Source organism: Rhinolophus sinicus, chromosome 6 (genome assembly GCF_057876585.1).
Source record: "Rhinolophus sinicus isolate RSI-liver-muscle chromosome 6, RSI-T2T, whole genome shotgun sequence".
NCBI lineage: Eukaryota > Metazoa > Chordata > Mammalia > Chiroptera > Rhinolophidae > Rhinolophus > Rhinolophus sinicus.
In genome coordinates this window covers 14,546,888-14,571,261 of record NC_142506.1, presented here as the reverse complement: position 1 = coordinate 14,571,261, position 24,374 = coordinate 14,546,888, and the positions used below count along the sequence as shown (strand labels likewise).

The window sequence follows — 24,374 nt, the reverse complement described above, 5'->3', positions numbered from 1 at the left end:
TAGGGAATTAGTTTCGTGTTATTACTGGCTGTAAAGATACATCTGTTGGGGCACAGGGTACACATATCTGCCTTACACATTCTGGTTCTAACACTATCCTGCAGGGTCAGGCCGGACATTTTCATATTTGTAAACCGTCAGTTCCACACCTTAAGCGATTGGGTTGTTGTTTTGTGTTTTGCTTTGTGTTTTTTGTTTGTTTTAATACACAGATTGCTGGGCTTCAACCTCAGAGATTCAGATACGAAAGGTCTTAGGCATGACTTAGGAATGTATAGTTCTAAAAACCTTAATGATTCTGATAGCTAGGTTTTAGAAACACTGGATAGTGTATTGTGTTAGGCCTATTTTATGTTAAAGTACTTTCTTAGGTAGACTATTGCTGGTGTTTTTTGTTTTAGTTCACTGAAGTCATCACTGCAGGTTCCTAAAAATACACGTTTATATTTATACATATACATTTAAATTATATATATATATATATATATATATATATATATATATATATATATAAATACATACGTATGAAAAATAGTATATTGTATAGATATAATATGTAAATATGTGTGTGCATACAATATATACATATACGTATATAATATATGTATACACATATTTACACACATACATAAATTTGTATTTGTGTGTGTATCATTGAACATTCCTCAGTGGGACGCAACATGGTATCACACATAAGGATTGATCTTGGATCTCTAGCTTTGACCAGTGTTTACAGAATCTGTGGCTTTTTGCTAGTTGGCCTCTTAACCTGGTGGTTGGTCTTAATCCTTTGCTGCAAGTAGCAGCCTTATTTCTTATGGCTGACTGCCACCTTGGTCTACCCACTGTGGCTCACAGCAGTCCAGAGCCATGCCACCTGGTTGAAATTGTGCATCAGGAGTTTCTACAAGTATTTCTCTAGCCATCAACTGCTTGAGTTTGGTCTGTTTCAGCAGACTCATCGGATGCCGGCTGCTTAGAGACTCCACTATACCCAAGAGTGTAGCATCAGTCAAAGGACCTTAACAATTGGTGTTACAGAATCTTCAGGTTGGTTTCCGTGGCCCGCCATTGTGGGCTTCAAAGAAGGATGGATGATGACTATCATAGTTGAATAGCATATGAATGTCATAGTGACTACTAGTTCTGAGTGTTATTTCTAGTAGCTACATAAGCATCTATATTGTAGCACCTGCTTTAATCTCAGTAAAATACTACTTGTGAGTACAGCAGTTTCATCCTTTAGACACCATACGTGTACTGCCTAGAAATTACAAACTTTTTAAGAGCCTACCGAAAATGCTTATGACCAGAAAATATACATATATGTTTGCTCTAGAGTATGGAAAAGAAAACTGAAAAATGGAAATTAGTGTTTAATTAAATGTCTATAAAATGGTATGCTTTGCCAATTTCAGCCATAGTTAAATTTAGTGTTTGTTTGATAATTAGTGATTTTGAAAGCAAATTTTAGGGTAGAATTCCTTTTGCTGATGGATTGGAGCCAACCATAACTAAATAAATAGCGCATAGCCAAATGTTTTCAAAAACAAATTAGAAAAACCTTGTCAAATTTTTATAGCAAAAATTATTTTTAATGTGGGTTGTGGGTGCATATTAATATTTTGAGGTGGGAATCCCAAAAAGGAAAAAGGCCTGGAGCTACTCCTGTGATAAAACGTCCGTGTTTGTGGGTGGCTCATTTCATGCACTTTAAAAAATGTATTTGTCAGCATAAGTGAATTCCCACATTATACTTACCATTTAATCTCCTATTTCCAAATATTCATTCTTCATTGCTTAACTCCAAATATTCATTCTTCTGCTTTTGTTGGAGGGTGCTTAATCCACAAACACACATCTTCTCAGATTGGCTTCCTGATGTAAAATGGACAATTTACAGATAGAGAAATGTTTTGGGAAATGCAAACACATTTTTAACTTAGCGGGTGGAAGACCATGTAAGTGAGTTTGCTTAAAGTTAAACTGAACTGCGAAGCTACGATTTGCCAATTATTTTGCCCTGTAAAATGCAAACATTTTACAAAGTTTTCCTTTTCTCCAAGTTTATTGCTTATGTAAATATATATATATATATATATATATATATATATACACATATGTATGTATACATATATGTATATATGTGTGTATGTGTGTATGTGTATATATATGTGTGTATGTATATATATATATACATATATATGTATATATAAACTGTTGCTATTGCTGCTTACCCTGAGATGAAAAGATGACAACAGGAACCTGAGCCCCGCCTAAGAGTTGACTGGCATTCCAGGATGTGCTGTGACATGGATGCTTTGGCAGGGAGACTAATGCAATGGGCCAAGCATCCTGGATCCCTTGACTTAAACACCACCTCTCTTGTGAAACCATCCTCGTATCTCCATGCCTGGATTAGGTGTTCCCACCCGTTCCTATGGAACTCTCCAGACCATCATCATAGCACATTGTCGTTTTTTTCAATTGTTGACTTTTCTCCATATTGTAAACTCCTTCAAAAGGGACTGTCTTGTTCATCACTGTCTACCCAAAATCTTCAGCGTGCCCGTACATAGTAGGTCTGCAAATAATTTTTAATAATGTGAGGCTGATGAGTAAAAGCACTTAGAAGGTAAATTAACCAGTGTAATTCAACAGTTAAAAAATAAAACTATCTACATGGCGAAAAATGTGAATTTTTTATGTTCTAAGATTACGAAGAAATTTGGGGGGAAAACATGGATTTGATGATGTTTCTAAAATGATATTAAGCCTAAGATCCTTTTAGTAAAAAGTAATGTGTAAAAAGGAAATTTTAATTTGGAATGAGGGAAACAGGTAACTCACAGTAACCTTAAGAACACCTTTATTCTTGAGCTATTATATCAAAAAATACTCAATTATTCATCACAGACCATGAAAGAAAGTACTAGGGTCAAATGTACTGGAGAGGATACGGTTAGTACCCTGATCAGATCCCCTTTACCTAGCAAGTGTACTCCATCCCCCAGCTACCATAGGTGTTGACTGCTATCAACTCGCAATTGCTCCTTCTACAGAGAATTGCTCTTGGAAATGCCATCTTGGTCCCAGTCAATGACTGACTGACGTAGGTGTATAAAACTTTATGCTGGGCCAGTGCTGACATATCACCCACTCTCCAGAGTTCCCATGGGATCAGGCTGAGACCAAACTTCAGCCAAATCCAATTCTCACCCAATCTCTTCCCTTGCCCTCTCCTGTTTCCTTTCGCTACCTGAAAGGTTTCTCCCAAGAACTCTCTCTCTATAAATCACAGGCACGACCTCTGGGTCTCCTTCCAGGAAACCACCCCTAAGATATTCCCTGAAATGAAATTTCAGCTTCTGAGGATAAACAACTTCGGATGTCTTTCCTCCCTACTTGTGGAGCCTTCACGACCAAGGAGGGCTGACATTGACCTTTTCCCCCTGCTCTATACATTTCCAGACTAATTACACCTGAGATTAATATTTATTTATTCAACATGAGAATCAGAGCACTTCCTCCAGGAGCCTCAATTTTATTCAAATTAAACATTGTATTAGTACCTGTGTGCCAGCAATGTGCTAGGAAGGGGTTGGCAATGGAACAATGATTGAAACATAATAATTTCTACCATCAAAAAGAAAGAAACCAAGCTCAGCTTCCCAGGATGCTCTTTCGGTAGGAGAAGATAGAATGAAAAAAATATATCTAGTCTTTGGATATGACCACACTAAACTACCAGCCTCTGTGCCAAATTTAGCTCCCATGTAAGAACATTTTTTTCATCTTCCCTTCCAGATGACACACACGTGGTATCTATAAATCTACTGAATTCAGAACTGTTCACAAGAGTATCCTTATGGTCCCACCATGGAGGAGAGTACTGACAGCTCATGGCTTTTTAAACTCCTTCACATGATTCCAAGCGGGGAGTAAATGTGTCATTTCCTGCTGATCTTCTTTTTTTAAGAAAGCATGCAATGGCTCGCCTCCTCCTGTGAATAAAATTGCCCCCACTTGTTTTTGAGATTTTTGCCCCCCTTCTGGGCACCACCTGGAAAAAAGTCGGGGGAGACTTCCTGCAGCAGTGCCGCACAGTTTGGATTTGGGACACTTGTGATGGCCATGTGTCATGTGTGGGCTTGGACATGGCTGCACACTTGTTTCCCATCCAGTGCTGGAAGAGTTTTAAGGCAGGAAGCAAAAGCTGTCCTTTTAAACATGTCTCCTTAAATTGTTGAATATGTGTGCAGACTCCGTTTTTTTTTTTTTTTTCCTTATGTAAACTTCACCTAGAAAATAAGTAGATTTTTAAAAATCGCCCCACCCCCCTTTTTTATGGTAAGGTCTCCTAACCTCTGTTAGTCTCAAGTTTTCTCACTAATAACATGAGGGAGTTGGACTGGAAGGGTTCTAGAGTTCGTTTATCTTTCAAATATTCTGAGTTTTGTATGTTCTTCTTCCTGGACATGGTATATTTAATTCCATGTCAAATGATTTCTTTCAACTTCCATTAATATAATTTTTTTGTTGTCTAGCTACCAGATCCAAGGAAGGGTGTGTGTGTGTGTGTGTGTGTGTGTGTGTGTGCGTGCGTGTGTGTGTGTGTGACTTAATCTGTATCAGGGCCTGTTGCTGCAGCTCTCTGACTTAATATGTGTAACTGACTGACTGAAATGGCACAAGAGAAGTAGTAATAAAAAGAAAAAAACAACAAACAAACACTAGCTTGTATATTAGTATAGAATAGCTACTATAATAAGCAATATCTCAACGCTAAATTAAAATGGTTTAATGCAATAAAATAAAAATAAAAAATGAAAAAGTGTATTGTTTATTCACAATCCAATGCTGTCAACAGGCGAGGTAAAGGAATAGAGATGTCCGATCTTTGTTCCATGTAATCATTTAGGGACTGACTCAGGGTCTTTCCATCTTGGGACACTCTCCTCTTCCACATGTGGCCTCTAAAGTTGCTACAGAAAAGGAACAGAAAGTGAAGGATTACCCATGGGAAATTTTTATGAGCCAGAACTGGAACTGGCCCCTTTCCATTGGCCAGAATTCAGCCCTATGGCTCCAACATAATTGCTGGAACAGGAGACTGGGAAATATAGCCTCACAATGTGCCCAGGCAGTAAAGGAAAACCACAAATATTGGTGAGCTCTAGAATTCTCTTCCTTATCTGGTTTAGGACATGCTAGTATTTTAGCTGGAGAGCATGATGAAAGGATCTTGCTGACCAATGCTTTTCCTACTTTCTAATCTTACTCCCTCTTCATGGCACCTCTCATACGCTCTCTCCCAACTCGTGAACCATTTCCTCTTGTCTGGCCTCGTCTTTACTCTCTGTTATTTGAGGCCTTGAAGTAGGAAGAAGTCATGTGAATGTGGAGGAGAAGCTTTAAGAAGGTGAGCTTCCATGAGCAATAAGTACAAAGGAGAACTCACTTTTCTAATTTTAGAAAGAGAATTGGGAGAGGCCAGCAAGGAGGCTGGGAGAGGTTGGTCTGAGTTGGTTCAGGATGTGAATGGATTATTCCAACAGGAAACAAATGACAAAACGAAAAGTCCACTTCTCCAGGTAATAGGAGGTGATATTTTGAACAAAATTTTATGAACGTATTATAAAATTTAGATTGAAGATTCTCTCTCATGTTTTGAAATTCATGGAAAATGAATTTCACAATTCAGCATTCACAATTAAGAACTATTACTATTTAAGAGTAAGTCATTGCAGCTGTCAAATATTTTTAACACATAAAAATAACACACACAGTAATGTATAAAGATATTTGTATAAAGAACAACATTTACTTACTGCTTTACACTCTTGTAACATGGAATGAGAAACAAATATGTACCCATTTGTAAGCCCACGATGACACACATTCAACAAATCTGCCCGGCAGTCAAAACTGTGTAATTGCAGCCAGAAGTCCCCCCATATTCTGCTCCAACCTGCCCGTGAAGAGTCACTGGATTTCAGATATTGTAATAATACTCCCAATTTGTAACATGGATTCCTATGATAGGGATTCCCTCCCCAAAACTCTTTTGGGTCATGAAAAACATGAATCCATTGTTTTTGTCTGGTCATTAATTACCAAGAATGGATCTCCTTTCTCCTTTGTTATACTTAGTTTAATAAAAATATTTTCTGGGAACAAGATTTTGCTTAAGTTTTTGTACCATTTCTTACACCTGAAATTCTTACACTGGACAATTGCATAGAGCCAATAGACACAAAAGTCTTGCCAAGAACAATTCCCATGAAGAGTTTAAAAGCAGTGAATCCCTGGAAGTTCAGAGCAAATGACAGGACTTGGCCCCTAATGTTAAATGTTAGGTACATGTCTTCTGAAAGTCATATAAAGCAACTGACACACTGTGTTTCTTTTCCCCAGGGCTTTCCTGGAAAAGATGGATCCTCTGGCCCTCCAGGACCACCAGGGCCAATTGTAAGTATTTCCAGAAACTACCGGGATTCTGCTTTTAAAGCATTTTATTTCTTCTGAGGGATTTTCTTTTACCAGACATTTCACCTAGGCAGCCATCTTTGCTATAGTGTAACCGCTCACCCTTTGGGAAAAAAACTCTTCCTAAAACATGCTTTAAAAATAATAGTACATATGGCTTGACCGTTCTATCTCTGAGCGACTTTGCCCCAAGATCACCTGCATTGATATAGCTTTTATTAGACATGGATAAGACTTGAATTTGAAAGAACTACACCTGACTGGTAGTGTGGCAACTTCTCAAAAACAAAACAAAAAAAAGTCTTCCCTACTTATTTGGTAGTTGGGAGGGACCAGGAATGGGCAATGAAGTCCTAAAGTCTTGGTGTTGAGGGGGAGGGGACCTATCCGTGTGTGTGTTTCCTCTTTGAGAGCTGGCTGTCTTAAATGAGAATGAGGGAATCCTCACCTTTGCTTCATTTTCTTGTCTCTCTACTAGGGCATTCCTGGAGCTCCCGGAGTTCCAGGGGTCACAGGAAGTGTGGGACCCCAAGGTGCCCTCGGACCACCTGTGAGTATGCAGCAGTAGCCAGTCAGGATGGTTGCTCAGTCATCCCTCTGGCTAATTAGTGTTTAAATGTACCAGCATCTCTGTTGGTCAAAAGTGTTTATTCAATGTTAGACGCTGTGGGAATCTATAAAGGAAAACAAAGAAGCTCCTAGGATAAAGATAAAGATATATATACATATATGTTTCCATTGTTTGTTATTCTGTATTTGGCTAAGTAAACTCAATGCCATTACTACAGGGATTGGGTACAAAAGTTGTGTGTTAATTAGACCTGTCTCCTGGGTAAGAAAAGTTCTGAGAAAGTCAAGGGTAAGTGAAAATGAGAATGGGAATAGGTTTTTCTTTTTTAAGTTCTACAAGAAAGACAGGATTTCCCATTAAAACATACTCACATATAAGAGAATCATGGTGTTTGAATAAAAGCATAGTGGATGGAACTAATTATCTCCCACTTTGCTTCTAATCTCTTAAATTGGTGTTTAAATATGATCCATGGGCACGGGAAGAGTAGGATGGGGGGAGGAAAAAATGAGCAGATCTGGGCCTGTTTCCTCATCTGTAAAACAAGGCAGTTCCATTGCATGGCCTCCAAAGCCACATTTGCCATCTTCTGTGACTCACAAGTTTTTCCTTCTAGGTGTAGGTAGGTGTTACTCAGCATTCTGATATTATCTGTGACATACTCAGTCTGTAGCCATAAACTAAAATAACCGAGATATATCAATGTCTATACTACTGCAAGCGTGCTAAGAATTTGTGGAACAGTGAAATCTGAAGGGGGAAGGTAGAAGAGGTCAAGGAATTAGATTTCTATTGCTGCTGTAACAAATTCCCACAATCTCAGTGGCTGAAACCAACACAAATGTATTATCTAAAAGTTCTGTAAGTCAGAAGTCTGAGGTGGCCCCCACTGGGGTCAAGTCAATGGGCTGGCATTTCCTTTTCTGGAGGTTCTAGGGAAGAATCTGTTTCCTTGTCTTTTCTAGCTTCTGAAGACTACCCAATTCCTTGGCTCATGGCCCCTGCCATCTTCACAGCCAGCAATGCTGCCTGTCTCTGAGCATTCTGCCTGTCCCATCTCCCTATGAACACAGCCCAAAAAGATTCTTTGCTTTTAGGGACTTAATATGATTACAATTGGGCCATCAAATGGCCCTAGATCATCTCTCTGTATAACCTCAAGATCCATAACTAAGTCATACTTGCAACGTCCCTTTTGTCACATACGGTGATATATTCACAGATTCTGGGATTACAGCATGAACGCTTTTGGGGGGGGGGGGCCTTTATCTGCCTACCACAGTGAACAAGACATAACAGGAACACTGATTCTTATTCAGAAAAACACCTCTCTCCCTCTAGCTACCCAGTCATGTTACTCCTTATTTTTACAACTTATTTCAATAAAATTATTTCATTCTCAGTGTTCTTTTCTAAACTACGATTCATATGACGCATGTGCAGACACACAGAAGATATAAAAAATGCCTCCAGATTTCAGCAAACACACCCTAATTTGCACGCCCAAATAAATGTCTTCCTTAGGGCATTTAAGAATACACTTATTCCAAATACAGTGTCATTGTTCAAAACACTTTTAGATCCGTTCTTTTCAAATCCAGCTGACAATGGGTCACAGAAGAAAATTGATTGCTTTATCTTCACACGTTTTTGTTTTTAATCCAAAATAATATTACCAAGTATGGTCATACACTGACACCAGCATGTGTGAGCACATACAAGCGTGCACACACACACGCACACACACACATACACACACGCATGCATTCCTGTCTCCACCATCCTTTCACTGAAAACTTATCTACTCATTGGATTCTAGGCTTTTTCTCACCAGAAAAAGAGATTAGCTCTGCTACCAGTCTCCAGTCTGTTTGCCAGGATGTGCTCCTGGGAACAAGAGTTCCAGAATATGTCAGCAGGGCTCAGAAAGCAAGGGCTTCAAGTTAAAGGAGTGTCAGACAGTGTATATAAAATCTGTTTCCCAGAAAGTCATAAGAGATTTTAGGACATCAAAGGCTTTGAGGCATCCTGAAATGAGACAAACAAACAACAACTTTAATTTGGTTAGACAGTAAACAAACGTATTTGTGCATGAGGTGGTCTTGTACATTGCTCTCTTACTGACATCTCCTAGAACTAATTGTCCTTAATCCAAGCTGGGTTGGTCCTGATCCAAGAGGGATGGGATGAGAAAGAAGAACAGGCGCTGGGGACCTTGGGAGGGGGCAGCGGGGTGCATGAGGGGTAGAGTGAGACATGGAATACCTTTGGGAAACAACCCTGCCCTGCGTATCCACCAGGCCTTTTGTAAACTCCAGAACAGACTCTAAATATGGAGCATGCAGAAATATCAATAAACGTTTTTCCAGAAGTAAAACATTTGCTAATAATATTATCTTTGATTGTTCTACATCAACAGAAAAAGGGCCCCTGATGGCATTTTTATCAGAGACAGAAGCCATTTTGTTTGCTTTCACAGACACTCGGTAGGGATGCCACCGGAGGCTTTGGGGATCCACTCAAAAGCCAGTTGTTCTCTGAACAGTCCAGCCCAGACTTTTCCCTGTGTTTTGGGCCCCAAGCAGCCAGGTGCCTGCTGGCTGCTAGACTGGCGTGACTAGTAAGCGGACTCGGTGTCAGTGGTGTAAGGCCTTGATTGTTTTCCCATGGATGTCTGTCTAGGAAGGCAGCAGGGAAAGCGACCAAGAAAGACAGACTGCCCCACTGAAAATAACAGCATGTTTCCTACAGTCAGTGCCAGGAACGCTTGCTGTCATGTACCCTGCCTTCAGCCGCTGACTTCCCAGGGTGGAATGTACACTGCTGCTCCTGCGGTCAGAATTCCTACCCGAGGTTTAAGCGTGGGCTAAAATGGAGTGCCTCCCTGCAGGGGTACAGACCATGATGAAGCACATGGAAGTGGGGCCATGTCTTTAATGTGAAACCAATATAGGTAGTAGTAGGTCCATCTTTTAAACAATACTGCATGGGAAGTCAGGACACCTGCGTTCTCGATGTGGCCCTGACATGATTTGAACTAGCTGTGTGAGCCTCATCACCTAAGCAATTGATCTAGCCTCTCAGGACATCAGTGTCCTAATTCATTCCTTTAAAAACATTTACTGAGTAGCCACAATATGTATAAGAAACATAGGGGGACAGGGTTCTGAGGAGTACAAAAGATATACCAAGATGTTTTTCTAGTTCGTGGACAATCTAGAGAGAATGATGTTTTTTGTTTGTTTGTTTGTTTGTTTGAATATAAGTAGGTACAATAAAGGGCAGAAAGTGAGAAATGCCTTAAGGGAAAGACAGGAAGTTGCTATCAAAGGTCCACTGAGAGAGAGAGAGAGACAGAGAGAGAGGGAGGGTACCCCTGAGCTGAAGGTGTAGGAAGAGCAGCGCCTGCAGAAGATAGAATTTCAATGGGATCTTGTTGCAAGGTGGGTGTGATTTCCCCCCACAAAGATGGGATAAACAGAGAGCAAATACAGGGCACCCCCTCTCTTTTATACATTTTACTATTTTTCAACTCTTTCTCTGGCTTCATTGCCACGGCCACAATTTTATTTCAAGCCCTCTTCATTTTTCACCAAGATTATCACAAGAAACTAATTGGCCCTCTTGTCTCTGCTCCCGCCCTGGTCTGGACCATTACCCAACTGCCAGGAGATCTTTCTAGTACTATTCTGATATGTCATTCCCTGGCTTGAATCTCCTCAGTGGATCCCTCTCCCCAGAGGATGGGTGCCAAATATGCAGCCAAGTATACATGGCCCTTCTTCATGACGGACCTAGACTTTCCCTTCCAACTTGATCTTGCATCATGCCTTCACTTGGAGTTGAGTCACGCAAAATTATTTAAAGCTCCCCAAATATATGTCATACTGTTTCACAATTTACTTTGTTTTATTTTTTATTTTATTTTATTATTTGCCTTTTGGGGGGCTCTTCTGTTTGTCTGGGCTGCTTTCTCCTCCTTTCTCCACCTGGTGAGCTCCTGGCTGTTCTCTCTTTAAAACTGTGCCCTTTCCGTGTGAGGTCACCCTCCCCTCCTCAGGCTGAGATAGTTCATCTGTCGGTGTCCATCTGGTCATGAAAATGAGAGTCCCTTGAGGGCAGAAATGTTATCATACTCATGTTTTCATTCCTAGACCCCAGCCTAGTATCACAGAGGGTACTTACTAAGGATTTGTTAAAAGAAAGAGAGAACGAGGATTTATCCGCAGTCTAGTTAGGCTGATGGTAAGGGGAGTATTAGATAATTATTCTTACAGATTGGGGGTCAGACCATGGAAGACCTTTAGAGCCAAGCTAGGATGTTTTGATTTTAGTTAACAGACATCTTTAATATGTGGGACTTGGACCGTGAAATTATTCCTCTTCCCTTCAGCATTAAAATTCTGTGAATCTATGAATGTAGCTACTGTATTTTCTTTTCTTTACATTTCAAGTGTTCCTGAAATTAAAGGAAAATGTGCCACTTTTTTTCTGGCACATACATCTGCAGGGAAGATGTATTTGCCACAAAGCATACTTTTGTGGACTTACAGGCCTTCATTTGCTCAGGAATTTTTATTTTGTTTTTGTTTTCCTTTGCAAAAATCAAAGGAAGGATGTCAGAGAGTTGGACTAAAACTAACTTCTTGCCTTACAGATATTTCATTAAATGAATCTTTCACTGAGACCGCCCAGCTCTGTGCTGTAGCTACTTAATTGCAAGCATGGTGAGGCTGAGGCTGAGGAATTGCAGGCCTGATTAAACACATCCATCCCTGGTACCAGAAGGTGCCAACAGCTGCTGCTGCCCCCTTACCTTATCACTCAGGTCTGCGCTATAATTTCTGTTTCTAAGTCTGAAACCTTTCAGACAAGCCCATTTAATCAATGATAACTAGCCTGGGAATGTCAGATAGTGTATTGGTTCAGAACTAAAAATACGATAAGATGGATTTTAAGAAATGACTCAAGTTGAAACCTAATTTTGAATTACTAGAGTTAGGTCAGGGGACATGTATGTTTGCTTTTTTATTATCATTTAGCTAGTGGACATATTATCTTCACCGGAATAGAAGTTATTATTGACCAGCAAGTTTGTTGAGCGGTGTCTTCTGTCCTGGCAGCTGTGGAATGAACTGGGGATTCGGGATCCCAAATGATTGGGTTCAGGCCCCAACTTTTCTGTTTGTTTTTTTTCTTGTGTGACCTTAGGCAAGCTGTTTAACCTCTCAATGCACTACTTTCCTTCTATGTACAACGGAAATAATATCTCATAGGGTTGTTACACAAAATAAATGAGTTTATCTTCAAGGAGTCCTAGAAAATTAAATGAGTTCATCTTATAGGGCTGTGAGAAGGGTTAAATGAGTTAATACCCTGAGAACAGAGTTTGGGACATGCGAAAAGCCGCTTAATATTAACTACTAGTATTGAGTTTCTTAATATATTAAAAATGTGAAATATTTATTTGTTTTGGTATGCTGAGTTTTGGTTTTGTTTCACATCGAATGCTTGAAAAGCTGGTTCCATTAAGGATTTATTTTGTGGTGACATTAGCAGCTCTGTTCTCCAGTAAGACCTACCAGAGGCCATTACTGCATCTTTAGGGATTGGTCCAGTTGTGAAGCCTAAGAAATGAGGGAAGCGGACATGGCCTGTATATTTATTTCCCCAAGGGGGAGGGAGGGTGCCTTGTAAATCTTTTGCAAAAAGTTTATATAATGAAAATTGGGTACTTTTACCAGAATCAACTCTTTTTCTAATGATCTAGATGCCCGGAGCCTGAGTATGTCAAATATTTTTCTTTCTTTTTTTCAATCAAGGCAGTTAAAATGAAGCACAGATTGGCTTGCCACCCATGCTTGCAGTGAAATTCAGCCATTCATTCATTCATTCAACACATATTTTTGAGCACCTGACATCTTCCAAACATATTCCTTGGACCTGGGGATAAGTTCATAAGCTAGACAGAATGCCTTAGTGAACTTCTACATTGAAAGAAATCACAAATAGCGAGGATCTGCTTTCTTTGTAGAGGCTGAGATACTTCTTGCAAGCCCAGCTTTGGTATTTTTCATTAGTTTCTGTCCCTTGTGTTACCTCGTTCCAAATAATGACTGCATCATGAGATACTAGCATGTTAACCTCATAAAGGACCCCAGAGACCATTTAATTTAATGGCCTCATCTTACAAAGAATCTCAGAGAGTTTAAGTGGCTAGCAGATCCCATGTCTTATATCTTTTTACCCAAAATGTTAGTATAAAAATTTTCAAACGCATACAAAATTGAAATAATTTAGCGTGAACACCCATATACCCAACATTAAGATTCTACCATTGTGTGTATGAGTGAGTGTATATATTTTTTAATTAAGTTCTCTTGCGCTTCGTTGGTTATCAATCTCTTGTGTAATATTGGAAAATTATCTTACAACACACTAAAGGGTAGATTTACACTTACAGTTGAAGTCAGTGAAATTTTTCTTTTCATTTTATTAATGAAACAAAAGGAAATTCAAGGCCAGAGGAAGAAGACAACTGTCCTAGGTTTACAATAAATATATTAATGTAATATTGGACTTAGCTGAATGGTTGAGTGACTATTTTATGCAAGAAACAAGCTAAGTGGTTTGGGAAACATTAAGATAAATGATGGTTCTTCAGTTTTGGAGATCTTGCCATCTACATAGGGAAAAGAGAAATCCATGCACTGAAGTGTCGTTAAATACACACACAAAATAAAAATTTAGTGTCAAACAACTGATGCTCTAAGTACTGCATTAGAATATTCCTACTGTTGATCCTTAATTGACAAGATTTATGCTTAATACTTTTCTCACATGCCACATTTTCATACACTGAGTAGACCAGGTCTGTGGGCATGAGAAAGTATAATTTTGAGGAGTAGGAGACAGGGAAGTCGGGGCAAAATAACCAAACACTTTGAAGTCGAGGACTTTGTGTTTGTCACATGGATGTGCACGAATTACTGAGTGATTGTGAATAGAGGAAGAGCTGCCACGAGCCAATAATCACTGAGCTTTCTAAGTTGCATGCTGGTGGCATTTGAGAAAGATGAAACTAGTGCTTGTGTGGAGGGTGAACTGGAAGGGGGGTCTTTAGTTAGTTAGGGAGGTTAATTAGAAGGAAGTTGTAGATGCTCCAGTGTGAGATGGTGGGTTAATGGAAGAGAAGGGATGGAGGTAAGAGAAATTGCAGTGCAAAAAGTGTGTGTGTGTGTGTGTGTGAGTGTGTGTGTGGAATAGACATGTAAGAGGCAAAGGAAGGAAGGAGAAAGGAAAGAACCAGTAGTGGGCTCAAGCTGACTTGTACGTGCTTGGTAGGGCAGGTGACGTGCTTCTCTGCCCTTCTCAACTCCACCTTCAGTGGCGGCACATTTGCAGCTTGAAATCAGCTATTGTAGAAGTATTTATATCTCCAGTAGCAGCAAACACTACAAGTCCGGGCATTGTATTTTTCCAGAGAACCAGTTTATGTCCACACCATGAAGTGAACCCAGAATTTTGAGTTTAGGTGACTGTTAACTGAATAGAGATTTTGGAGACGATGCTGAGTTTGGTTTGGGACCTGTTGAGATTGTAGTAATGACTGAGAACAGTCTTACAGTGTGGCAGATTTCATCTATAAATGCCATCCACTATCCTTTTGGTAGAGACTATAAAAATGTTGTAAATGTTATTACACTGCCTCAGAGTTGAAACAAAAAAGATGAAATTCTTTTAAAGACACATGTTTTGTATTATAAGTGTGATTTCATTGCAGAAACATTGAAAACACCATTGTTTTTTTTTCAGTATAACAGTTTGTGGTAATGGTAAAGCTTCTTATGGGTCAAAGAGTAGCTAAGCTACAAAACAAAATAATGATTCACCTGAGAATTCATGTTAGCAGGAGCTCCCATGGTCAGGAAGAAAGAATCGCGAGCTATTAGTCTGGATGGAAGGCTGAGGGGGCTGTAGGATTTCACAGACCTCATCTCTTCTTTGAACTCTTAGGTTAGAAGATCTTTTTCTTCCTTGAGAGCTATTTTAAAAAGTAAAATAAAATTGAAATAGTTCAGCTCTTCAGCAGAGATTTGTGAAATCAATTACGAAGAATCAGTAGCTATGATTCCTAGAGTGGAGTGGAGTGTGGAAAGATGCGAACAACCTATTCAATGAAACTGTATGTTTACAAAGCAGTGTTGCTGCAGGAACCTGGTTTTGTATTAAAATATACTGTGTCTATGCATTAAAGGGCCAGAGGTGTCCCGTGTTGAGAGCTATTTCTATTTGGTGGGATTACAGATTGCTGTTTGTTTATTCCTGGTGTCGTGTGTCTGTTTTTTGCTGCAGAATTACTAGAGCTAAGAAGCATGTCTTAATAAAACAGGCAAAGAAGCACTATCCTTGTGCTTGGCTGAGGGCAGTGTTGTGAGTAACTTGACAATGTAACATTTTACAGGGTGTTCCCGGAGCAAAGGGAGAGCGAGGAGAACGAGTAAGTATCCTGTCTGTCACTGTTCACCAGCCAGAGCTGGTTGTACACCTTTCATTGAACAAACCTGACAAAGGGTGACCATGTACTATCGGGGTTAGTCATCGCTGAGACCCTTCCTCCTCACGGCACCCCCCTCTTCAACTCATTTGACCGTGAGCCTATTTTTAAGTGGCAAACACCCTGTGGGAAGTCAGGGGAGCTGGTTGCTACGTAGTTGCAGATCTGCTGATCGTCCCCCTAGATGACCTTAGGTCCATTTCTTTAAGGAAAAATGGAGAGCATCAAACTCATGTAACTCACAAAATGGATCTGATGATGTAATTATATAATGCATGTGAAAAGGCTTCAGGAAAGTAACAGCTCTATACACATGCCAAGGAATAGAGTGGGACACGTTTTTTGTTGTTCTTTTATTCTCCAGTGTTGGCACCCAGAAAGACAATGGCTGGCATAGAATCAAAGAACTGGCTGTGAAACTTAAATCAGCTTATTTTCGGGGCCTCATCTCTCCTTTGAGAACTTGTGCAGCTGCTAATATAATTTTGTTGTCGGCTATCGTAGAAACAGCCGTGACCTTGGGCACATCCAATTACCTCCGTGAAAACTGGGGCAATGTGTTTAACTCTGTCCATAAAATGGGTTTAACACCTTTCCTCTGAGTTGTTATTCGTATTAAGTAAGCCACTGCCCGAGAAAGTGCTGTATTTTATAAGCTCTGAAGAGCTATAAATGAGGCACTAAATATATATATATGGGTATGTTTCAAAACTATTAAATGTTTTAGAATCTGGGACCAAAAATGCTTACTTGAGCTTTTTAAGCTAATACTGGCTCTCAGGAACCTTGCACCATGAATGTCAAATTGCTTACTCCTTCTCTGCCTGTACCATGGCGGTCAATCCTAGCTGTTGCTCAGAGCCAAAGAGCCCAGGTGGGAGCAATGGGTCAAGTCAGATCTCCATCTCGGAAGTCCTGCCATGTGCCTGGGCTTGTGGCTGAGAGTCAGGCATATGCTTTTCTTTTCTCCTTCAGGGTGACCTGCAGTCTCAAGCCATGGTGAGAGCGGTGGCACGTCAGGTGTGTGAACAGCTCATCCAAAGTAAGTGCCTTAGAGTCATAGATGTTTACGTTAGTCATCCCAATGGGAATCGGCCTTTTCCATGTTCCATGAGTGTGACAACTAAGGAAAACACCTCTAAAGCTTTGTGTTGGTGCAGACATGTAAGCTTTACAGGTGGTCGTCAGTAATCCACCTAAGAGATCATTACAGGTTACCCTTAATGTCTACATTGATGGTACAGATGCCAAATTCTTCTGGGGCATCTGTCCTAGAGCTCTCTGTTTGTCCAAATAGATTTAACTTGGCTGCCCAAATCAAATCTTTTATTCCTTCCTCATCTCTCTAAACGGATGGATTTTTTTTTCTCAAGTACTCAGCAGTTGAACGGTACCAGACTTAGGCATCAGAAGCCACCTTCAAAAAGATGATTCGTAGTGTTTACTTTAATTAACTTACTAGATTTAAATCAATACCTCCTTCTTACCCATGTCTTTTGGTTAGCCCAAGGTCCTTTCTTTTATTCTTTAAGGTTTATGCCAAAATACACACACACACACACACACACACACACACGGCCAGTCTTCATGAGACAGTCGATAGGATACTTGTGCTTACTTCATGCCAAAAATTACACTGGAACACACTTGATATGACACCCGTCCCATCTTCTTTTTTTTTTCATTTTAAACCTGAACTTTTTCACAGTTCAGTGTTACAATTACTGATTCCTGCTCATTCATGTCTTACCCATCCATTATGCACATTTCCCTACTGGCCGTTGACTATATACAGAGGATGCCAAAAAAATGTATGCACATTTTAAGAAAGGAAAAAAACTATTAAAATTGTAATACTCAATATATACCGATGAATACAAGTTACGTTTGACTTCTGCAATTACAAGAGGTGCTCAAAGTGGTTGCCATCAGCGTCCAGACACTTCTGATGACGGTGAACTACTGCGTGAGCAACATTGACCGAAGTATCCACTTGTATACATTTTGTTGCACCCCCCCCCCCCAACATATGTTTTATCTCCATAAGCCTAGGGTTACTAGTGTGGGCCCTTCTCTTTGCCAGTAATCTGTTCCGTTCCAGGAAGCTCTGAGGCCAAGGAGAGATGAAATATGCCTCTCTAACCCTGCCAGCTCTGGCCTGACTCTGCTGTCAAGCTCTCCACCCCATGGTGTCCTCTGCTTCCAGGGCTGACATTACCAGATTGGCTGCCTCAACAGCTTTGCGGTTATATTTAATTTAACCCAGGGAAGTTTAGGAGTCCTCTAACTGTGCAAGAAGGCCCTACCGGCTAGGTCCAAAATTCCGTCTGTGGTAGATAAAACCAGATCTCTCCTTGGGGAAGGCGTGGAATAAAGGTCAGCATGAGCTTGGGAGAGTTTTCATTCAGACACAAATCAGAGGGCGAATGAGTATAAAGCTACCATCTTCAGACATAGTAGTAATGCTCCCTGTATTTTAACTTTATTCCGTTTTATATTATATTACCCAAACTAAATGTATGTGTGGGAGAGAATTTACCAGTTAAATGAAACTGTGTTAAGTTTAATGTCAAAATGAGATCTTTAAAAACACAGTAAATTATAAAAGGGAAATCAAACATTAAGTAGCGTATATCAAAAGCTAACCTGTATCTTGGATTATTTGGTAGGTTACCCATTTAAAATATTCAATGTAAGCAAGCAGATTATTTTAAGGGAACCAAAGGGTTAAATCCTAACATGACTCATTGACCACAGTATGTGGGAGATTTTGCAACAGTTGCTGTCATATTCCCTTGTATAGTAAAAATCTTGTATAAATATGTGATTATTTAAAACGTGCCCTAAAAATTCAGAGTTCAAAATCAAGGTTTTCCCCTCAGGAATTCTCAGATTTTTGTGAGAATGCCTTCTATGAAATGGAAGCCCACAGAGGGTGATACAAGAGAGCTGAAATAGGTCTGTGAAATAGGAGGGCTCTGCCTATCAAAGCAGGTATGAAAGAAGTGGAAGAGATTGGACACAATGTTATGTACAAGACCCCACGGACCCAGAGGCTGTATTTCTGACATCTCGACCATCTTCCCACACACTACTTCCGGTTTCTCTGGGAAGCTTCTTTTATTCCTTATGCTTCCCCTCAGAATTTGATTTATTAGTTAGTGTATAATTCCTCACACACTCAGTTATCTGGAGTGTAGTCCAGAGGTGATCAGAAGAATTATGCTAGGGAAGGTTTATATGGGAAACTGTGAGTCCAAAGTGATGACAGCTAGAGGAATGATAAAGGACATCCCCCTGGTCAAAGGCGGAAGCTGAGAAAGTAGATGTGGAAATGTCTGGCCCTGCCCAGCCTTCATAGACAGACATGCCAACTGATGGCTCCTGAGTCAGCTGGATGCCAATCCTTGTTATAATCTGAAGAACTAGGAACATTGATGCTTAAGAATACTTCAACATATGTAGAAAGAATCCCTCTAAAAATGGTTACTATTCTTTTATGTAAGTTGGAATGTTTGAGAAGGGATAAGTAATAGTTATGTAGAAAATTCATTTATGTGGGAAAATCTTGCCTCCTGATGATGCTAGAAAAATGAGGCATTATGGTATCAAGTAGTATATTAATCTGTACTTCTAATTATTAAGATACATTTTTCCAGGCATAACTGAGTTTAGTGATGGTGGAAGAGAGAGCCAGATTTGTAAAAAAATAAAGCTAGTGGGAGTTTCTGCAGCTGGGACCCAAGTAAAGGTTCCTGCAAAAAGGCTTGGCAGCAGAAAGATGAGTTGAAACAGAGGACTTGTGTGGGGATTTGTGAGCAAGAGGGTGGAACACACTTTGTGGATTGGAAAAAAGACAAACAACTTGGGGTGAAATTGCTGAAGAAAAGGGGCAACTAGGAGAGGGTTTAGGGTTCAGATAATTGCTGGGGGTGAAGATAAAATGTATGGCTTCTGTTCAGCGATGTTTACTGAGATGCGGACATGAGCTTTGGAATTCCAAACACATGAGATGCAACTTGAGTATAATCCAGCTGTATGTATCAGCCAATGTAAAATGTAAAAATTTTCAAGTTGGAAATCAACAGATTTCGGAGGGATGTGATTTTTCCCCTTGGTGGGCATCTAACAGAATTGTTTGGAGCCTTGACGAATAATATCGCTAGTCCTCTCTGTCTTTGTGTGACTGTTGCCTGACTGCTGCCTTTGTGCTTGGTGTCTCAGGTCACATGGCCAGGTACACAGCCATCCTCAACCAGATTCCTAGCCACTCCTCATCAGTTCGGACGGTCCAAGGGCCTCCTGGGGAACCTGGAAGACCAGGCTCACCTGGAACCCCTGGTGAACAAGGACCCCCAGGTACCCCAGGCTTCCCAGGAAATGCAGGTGTGCCAGGGTCCCCAGGAGAACGAGGTAAGCTGGGCCACTCCCCTCACTGCGCGCAACGAAGCAGAGCATAACAGTGGGGCTTATATAATGATTAAGTCCAAAATAATGGACCTAAATGAATTCTACCCCATCTATTCATCAGCTTTTTATTTATCCCCAATGTTGAGAAGAATGAGTCACCTACAATGTTTATCAAGAGCCATATCTGCTTGTATGAAAAAGGACAACCCCCAAATCACCGCAGGTGTAAATGAACGGCTAGTTTGCTGACAGCAGGGATCAGGTCTGGATTGCTTTGCACTGAAAAGGGAATAACTAGATAATTGTTGCTTTGATTATGACCCAGGTCTGATTTTTCCTTTCTGAGGGTATTTCCTGGGCCAGGGCACTCAGCCAGCAGATGTAGTGATGGGCATAATTCCTTCACAGGACACAAAAGATCTGGCAGCCAGGATGGTGGCCACCTGTCAGTGGGGCATCCTCTAATGGTGTCGGTGATGGGTCAGCTGTGACTCAGGTAGCACAGAGCCAGTGCCTGAGTCACCCTCAGCGAGTCACAAGCTGACTTTGTTCTTTTTGGAAGTCCTATCCTTGTTCTTGCCAGGCTGATTCTTTCTTGCTTTACCAGCACAATTGAATGCTTAGACAAGGAAAATCACCCAGGCGCTCTCAAACAGTGGTCCAGACAACCCTTGAAATACAAATTTCCATGGCATAATTTTTTTACCTATGTATAGGTATATATCTATATACCCCTAAAGAGTACAGTAGACAAGTAAATTTCACAAATAACATGGAGGAACATAAGACAGAAAAAGCGATGCCCTTTGAGCATCCAGGAAGGTGATTTAACTTGGTCACCAATTGAGAGGTGTGGTTTTGGGGTTTCAGGTTGGGGTTTGTAGGCATACAACTCCAAAATTTTGGATCACAGGAACCATCCTGCTAAAGATTTTCATGTTTACATGTGTATCCGTAACAGCTGAAATTCACATCTGGTTTATTTCGTACAAAAATCAACACATATTTACTGAATGCAGGATTTATGTAAGGCTTTTGGCTTGGCTCTGTGTGATGTAATACTATTATTATGGCTTTCACTTTTAGGCACTAACTATATCTGCCAGTATTGTGTGCAGTGCTATATACACACGTTCTCATTTGGATAAAAGAGCAGACGTGGTTTGGATGAGGTGAAGCGATAACTGAATATGCAAGTTGGGAGGTGATAAATACTAAGCGAGTTACGTGGAAAGTACATGTCAGAATTTAGTGGAAAACATCACTGCGGCCTCTGATAAGAAAGGGTGCCAGTATTTATCAAGCAACTCTTTGGTAGACTATCAGTTGCTCAGCAAATTATTAATGCTCATGAAAACGTTATGAGATCAGCATTGGTTCCGTTTTTAAGGTGAGGAAACGGAGGCTGAGCTCCACTGTCAATTGTCCAAGACCACACCGCTGAATAATAGGGGACCAGAGTCCCAGTCCAGGTTTGCATGATTCCAGAACACCTGTGCTTGTTCTACGCTGTCCTGTTGGTACCTGTGAAGTCCTTGTGGAGCAGGGGTTTCACAGAGGAGAGGTCTGAACTGTGCAGGGCCTGGCGAACCCTGTTTCACGATGACTCCTAGTAACCACACTTCAAAACTTGTGAATTACTGGACGGATCAGAATGTCTTATGGGCTGTGGTTATACTGTTTGCAAGCTCTGCTGTATTTGGATAGCCTTGGGCATCCGTGACCTGGCAAATGACCAGCTTGGAGGTGACTCTGAGTGATTAGTTGGGTAAATAGGAATGTGATAAAAACATTCCTCATGGTTACACATTTTGGCACTTGACAATTCTTCTAAGATTCTAGCATGTTCCTAGGCTACGTGCGAGTCCGAGTAGGGGAATTACTTAGAGGGAAACTGGTCGTGAATCTGGCCATTTGGGGTGTACCTATAGTAATTATACTTCTGTTGTTCTATCTCACCCTGGGGGCAAATAGGGGAGAAACCTGGAACAAGGCAATTCAATCTTGTTTTACTTCTCGTATCTTAGAAGACACACCATTGTCACCTCACTAGTTGTGATGCTGCTTTAACTGGAAGAAGCATGATGAGATGGAAAGAATGGGGTTTGAGGCATCAGTCATATACAGATTAAGATCCTAGCTCAGCTACTTACTAGTTGTATCAGTTTAGCTGCTTGATCTTACAACGGACTCCTTCTGGATCTTCCCTCATTTATCTAAGCAGCACTTAACTGCTCATGTACTGCATGTAAGCCAAGGTGTTGGGTGTCAAGGACATAGGGGTAAACAGGACACGTATTTCCTGCCTTTCACGTACCTAGCATGGAGACAGATATTAAACAAAGAATACATGAATAGTTTAATTTCCATTGTTGTAAACGCTTTTAAAAAATGCAGGATGCTATATGAGCATACAAGAGGGGCCTCCGACTTAGTGTGTCAAGTCAGTGATGTTGTAGCTGAGACCTAAAAGTTTAGGACTTTGCCATAATAATAAGAGAGTCAGAAGAGAGCATTCTGTGCAGAGACAGCCATGGCATCTGCAAAGGTCCTGAGGTGGGAAAGGGCTTGAAACCTGTAAAGCCATCGTTCTCAACCCTAGCAAATACATTGTCTCCTATTTGTAACAAATAATTTGCAACATCTCTTCTACTGTTCTAAAGGGAAGTTCATAGATAATAAATATAACCTACCTTCACACGCAATTAAAAAAAAACACTAGAGTGCCCTCTAGTGTAATATAAAACAGAGGGAAGTCATTTATACCCAAATAATTGATGCCGATATGCAAATTCTTGGCATGACTACACTGGAAACATAATGAACAGGTCAGAAAATACTTATGTTTAAGACTTACTAAGAATGCAACAGCTACAATGCAAGGCTGACATAGTTGAGTTTTATCAATGACTTAGTCTTTCTGCATTTGCCTCCATTGTGTTCACAGTGAGGATCTACTAAGATATCAAATACATCCCTGGCATTATGCAAATAAATGCAAATTACCTTCTCCTACTTTTTCAGGAGCATGTTCCAGGGTTAACAGATCTCTTGGTAGAGGTGGCTGGTTAGCTCAGTTGGTTATAGCGCGGTGCTAATAACACCAAGGTTGCCGGTTTGATCCTCACATGGGCCCCTGTGAGCTGTGCCCACCTTAAAAAACAAACAAACATAAAAAAAACCAGATCTCTTGGTTTTCCATTGTATTTTTTTCTTACTAGGGCCTTCTCCAGAGACGCCTTCCAATACTGACTATCCCCTACCACCAATCAACGGTGGCAATGTCTTTCACTATGCCAGTGCCTGGAAAATGTTGAGTGGAAATGACTGGGAGATGTCATTCCAAAGACTTAACCCATTGGAATTTACTGGTTCCTGTAAATGTCGTTAGTACTTTACATTTACTCTGTAGAATCAAATATTTTGGGGGCCAGGAGCTCTACTCACGCCCATCTTTTAGTGAGGATAGAAATAATAATCGGATTGCAATGTCATCTTTAATCGAGAAAATTTTACAATTAGTTTGCCACCCAGATTGATGTTTCTTGTTCTTTGAAGATACAATCCCTGAGGGGCTTTTGAAGTTGGAAAATTATTCCCCTTTAGCTTTCCCTGCCACAGACAACCCAGTTTCCAATGACCGAGTAAAGAAAGGCAAGGTTTCAGGATCAACTTTTATCAACCCTAAGGCTCTGTAGTTAACTTGAAAAAGATGGGCTTTCTTTCAGCCAGAGAAAAAGGGGATGGGAGAGGGATGAGAAGATGAATCACAGCTGAACTTCCCCGAGCAAACACAGGTAGAAGAGGAATCAGCCATACTCTGGTTGCCGTTAGTCAGTGACAGTCCTTCTCAGAGACGTAGAAATGGCAGTCGAGGTAGAAAAACGCTACACCCACTAAAACTAAATCTGCGTTCCTAATTAATGGTCATGCTATGGTTTTACTGTGAATCAATAAGGCTGAGAAGTCTATAAAGAGAAAAGGGGGTCCCAGGTCCATTCCAAGCTGGGAGAGAGAAGTAGCGTTCTCATGTTTAGTATTCCTGTGGTCGAAAAGAGCTGTTGGCACTGAAGATGTAATTGGCAGAAATCTTTGGTCACAAATTCAGAATTAAAGCACGGCAGTTGTGAGCCAGGAATACCTCAGCGGTAAACATCTGTGAAACTTCTTAATGACCCTTGTATCCTGGTTTATTCATGGAAAAGTTAATCTTTATGAGACAGATCAACTTGATTAAAGAGAGAGGGCTGGTAGAGCTCTCATAATAATTTGCTGGTTGATGACTAAATATTTACAAGTCTTCCCTGTGATGCTGTATTATAATTGATATTCAGTTGCATGAGACAT

The 24,374-nt window shown here is 40.5% G+C and overlaps 1 protein-coding gene across 4 annotated transcripts in view; it reads left to right on the top strand.

Annotated features, from left to right (window-relative positions):
* The window catches only part of COL14A1 (collagen type XIV alpha 1 chain), a 199,465-nt gene that overhangs the window by 160,879 nt on the left and 14,212 nt on the right, over positions 1 to 24,374 (top strand). For all 4 annotated transcript variants that reach the window (XM_019716514.3, XM_019716662.3, XM_074317020.2 and 1 more), the window contains exons 41-45: positions 6,418 to 6,471; positions 6,968 to 7,039; positions 15,525 to 15,560; positions 16,593 to 16,659; positions 19,842 to 20,030. In XM_019716514.3, coding sequence (XP_019572073.3) covers positions 6,418 to 6,471; positions 6,968 to 7,039; positions 15,525 to 15,560; positions 16,593 to 16,659; positions 19,842 to 20,030 — 418 coding nt within the window. The remainder of the gene's footprint in view (positions 1 to 6,417; positions 6,472 to 6,967; positions 7,040 to 15,524; positions 15,561 to 16,592; positions 16,660 to 19,841; positions 20,031 to 24,374) is intronic.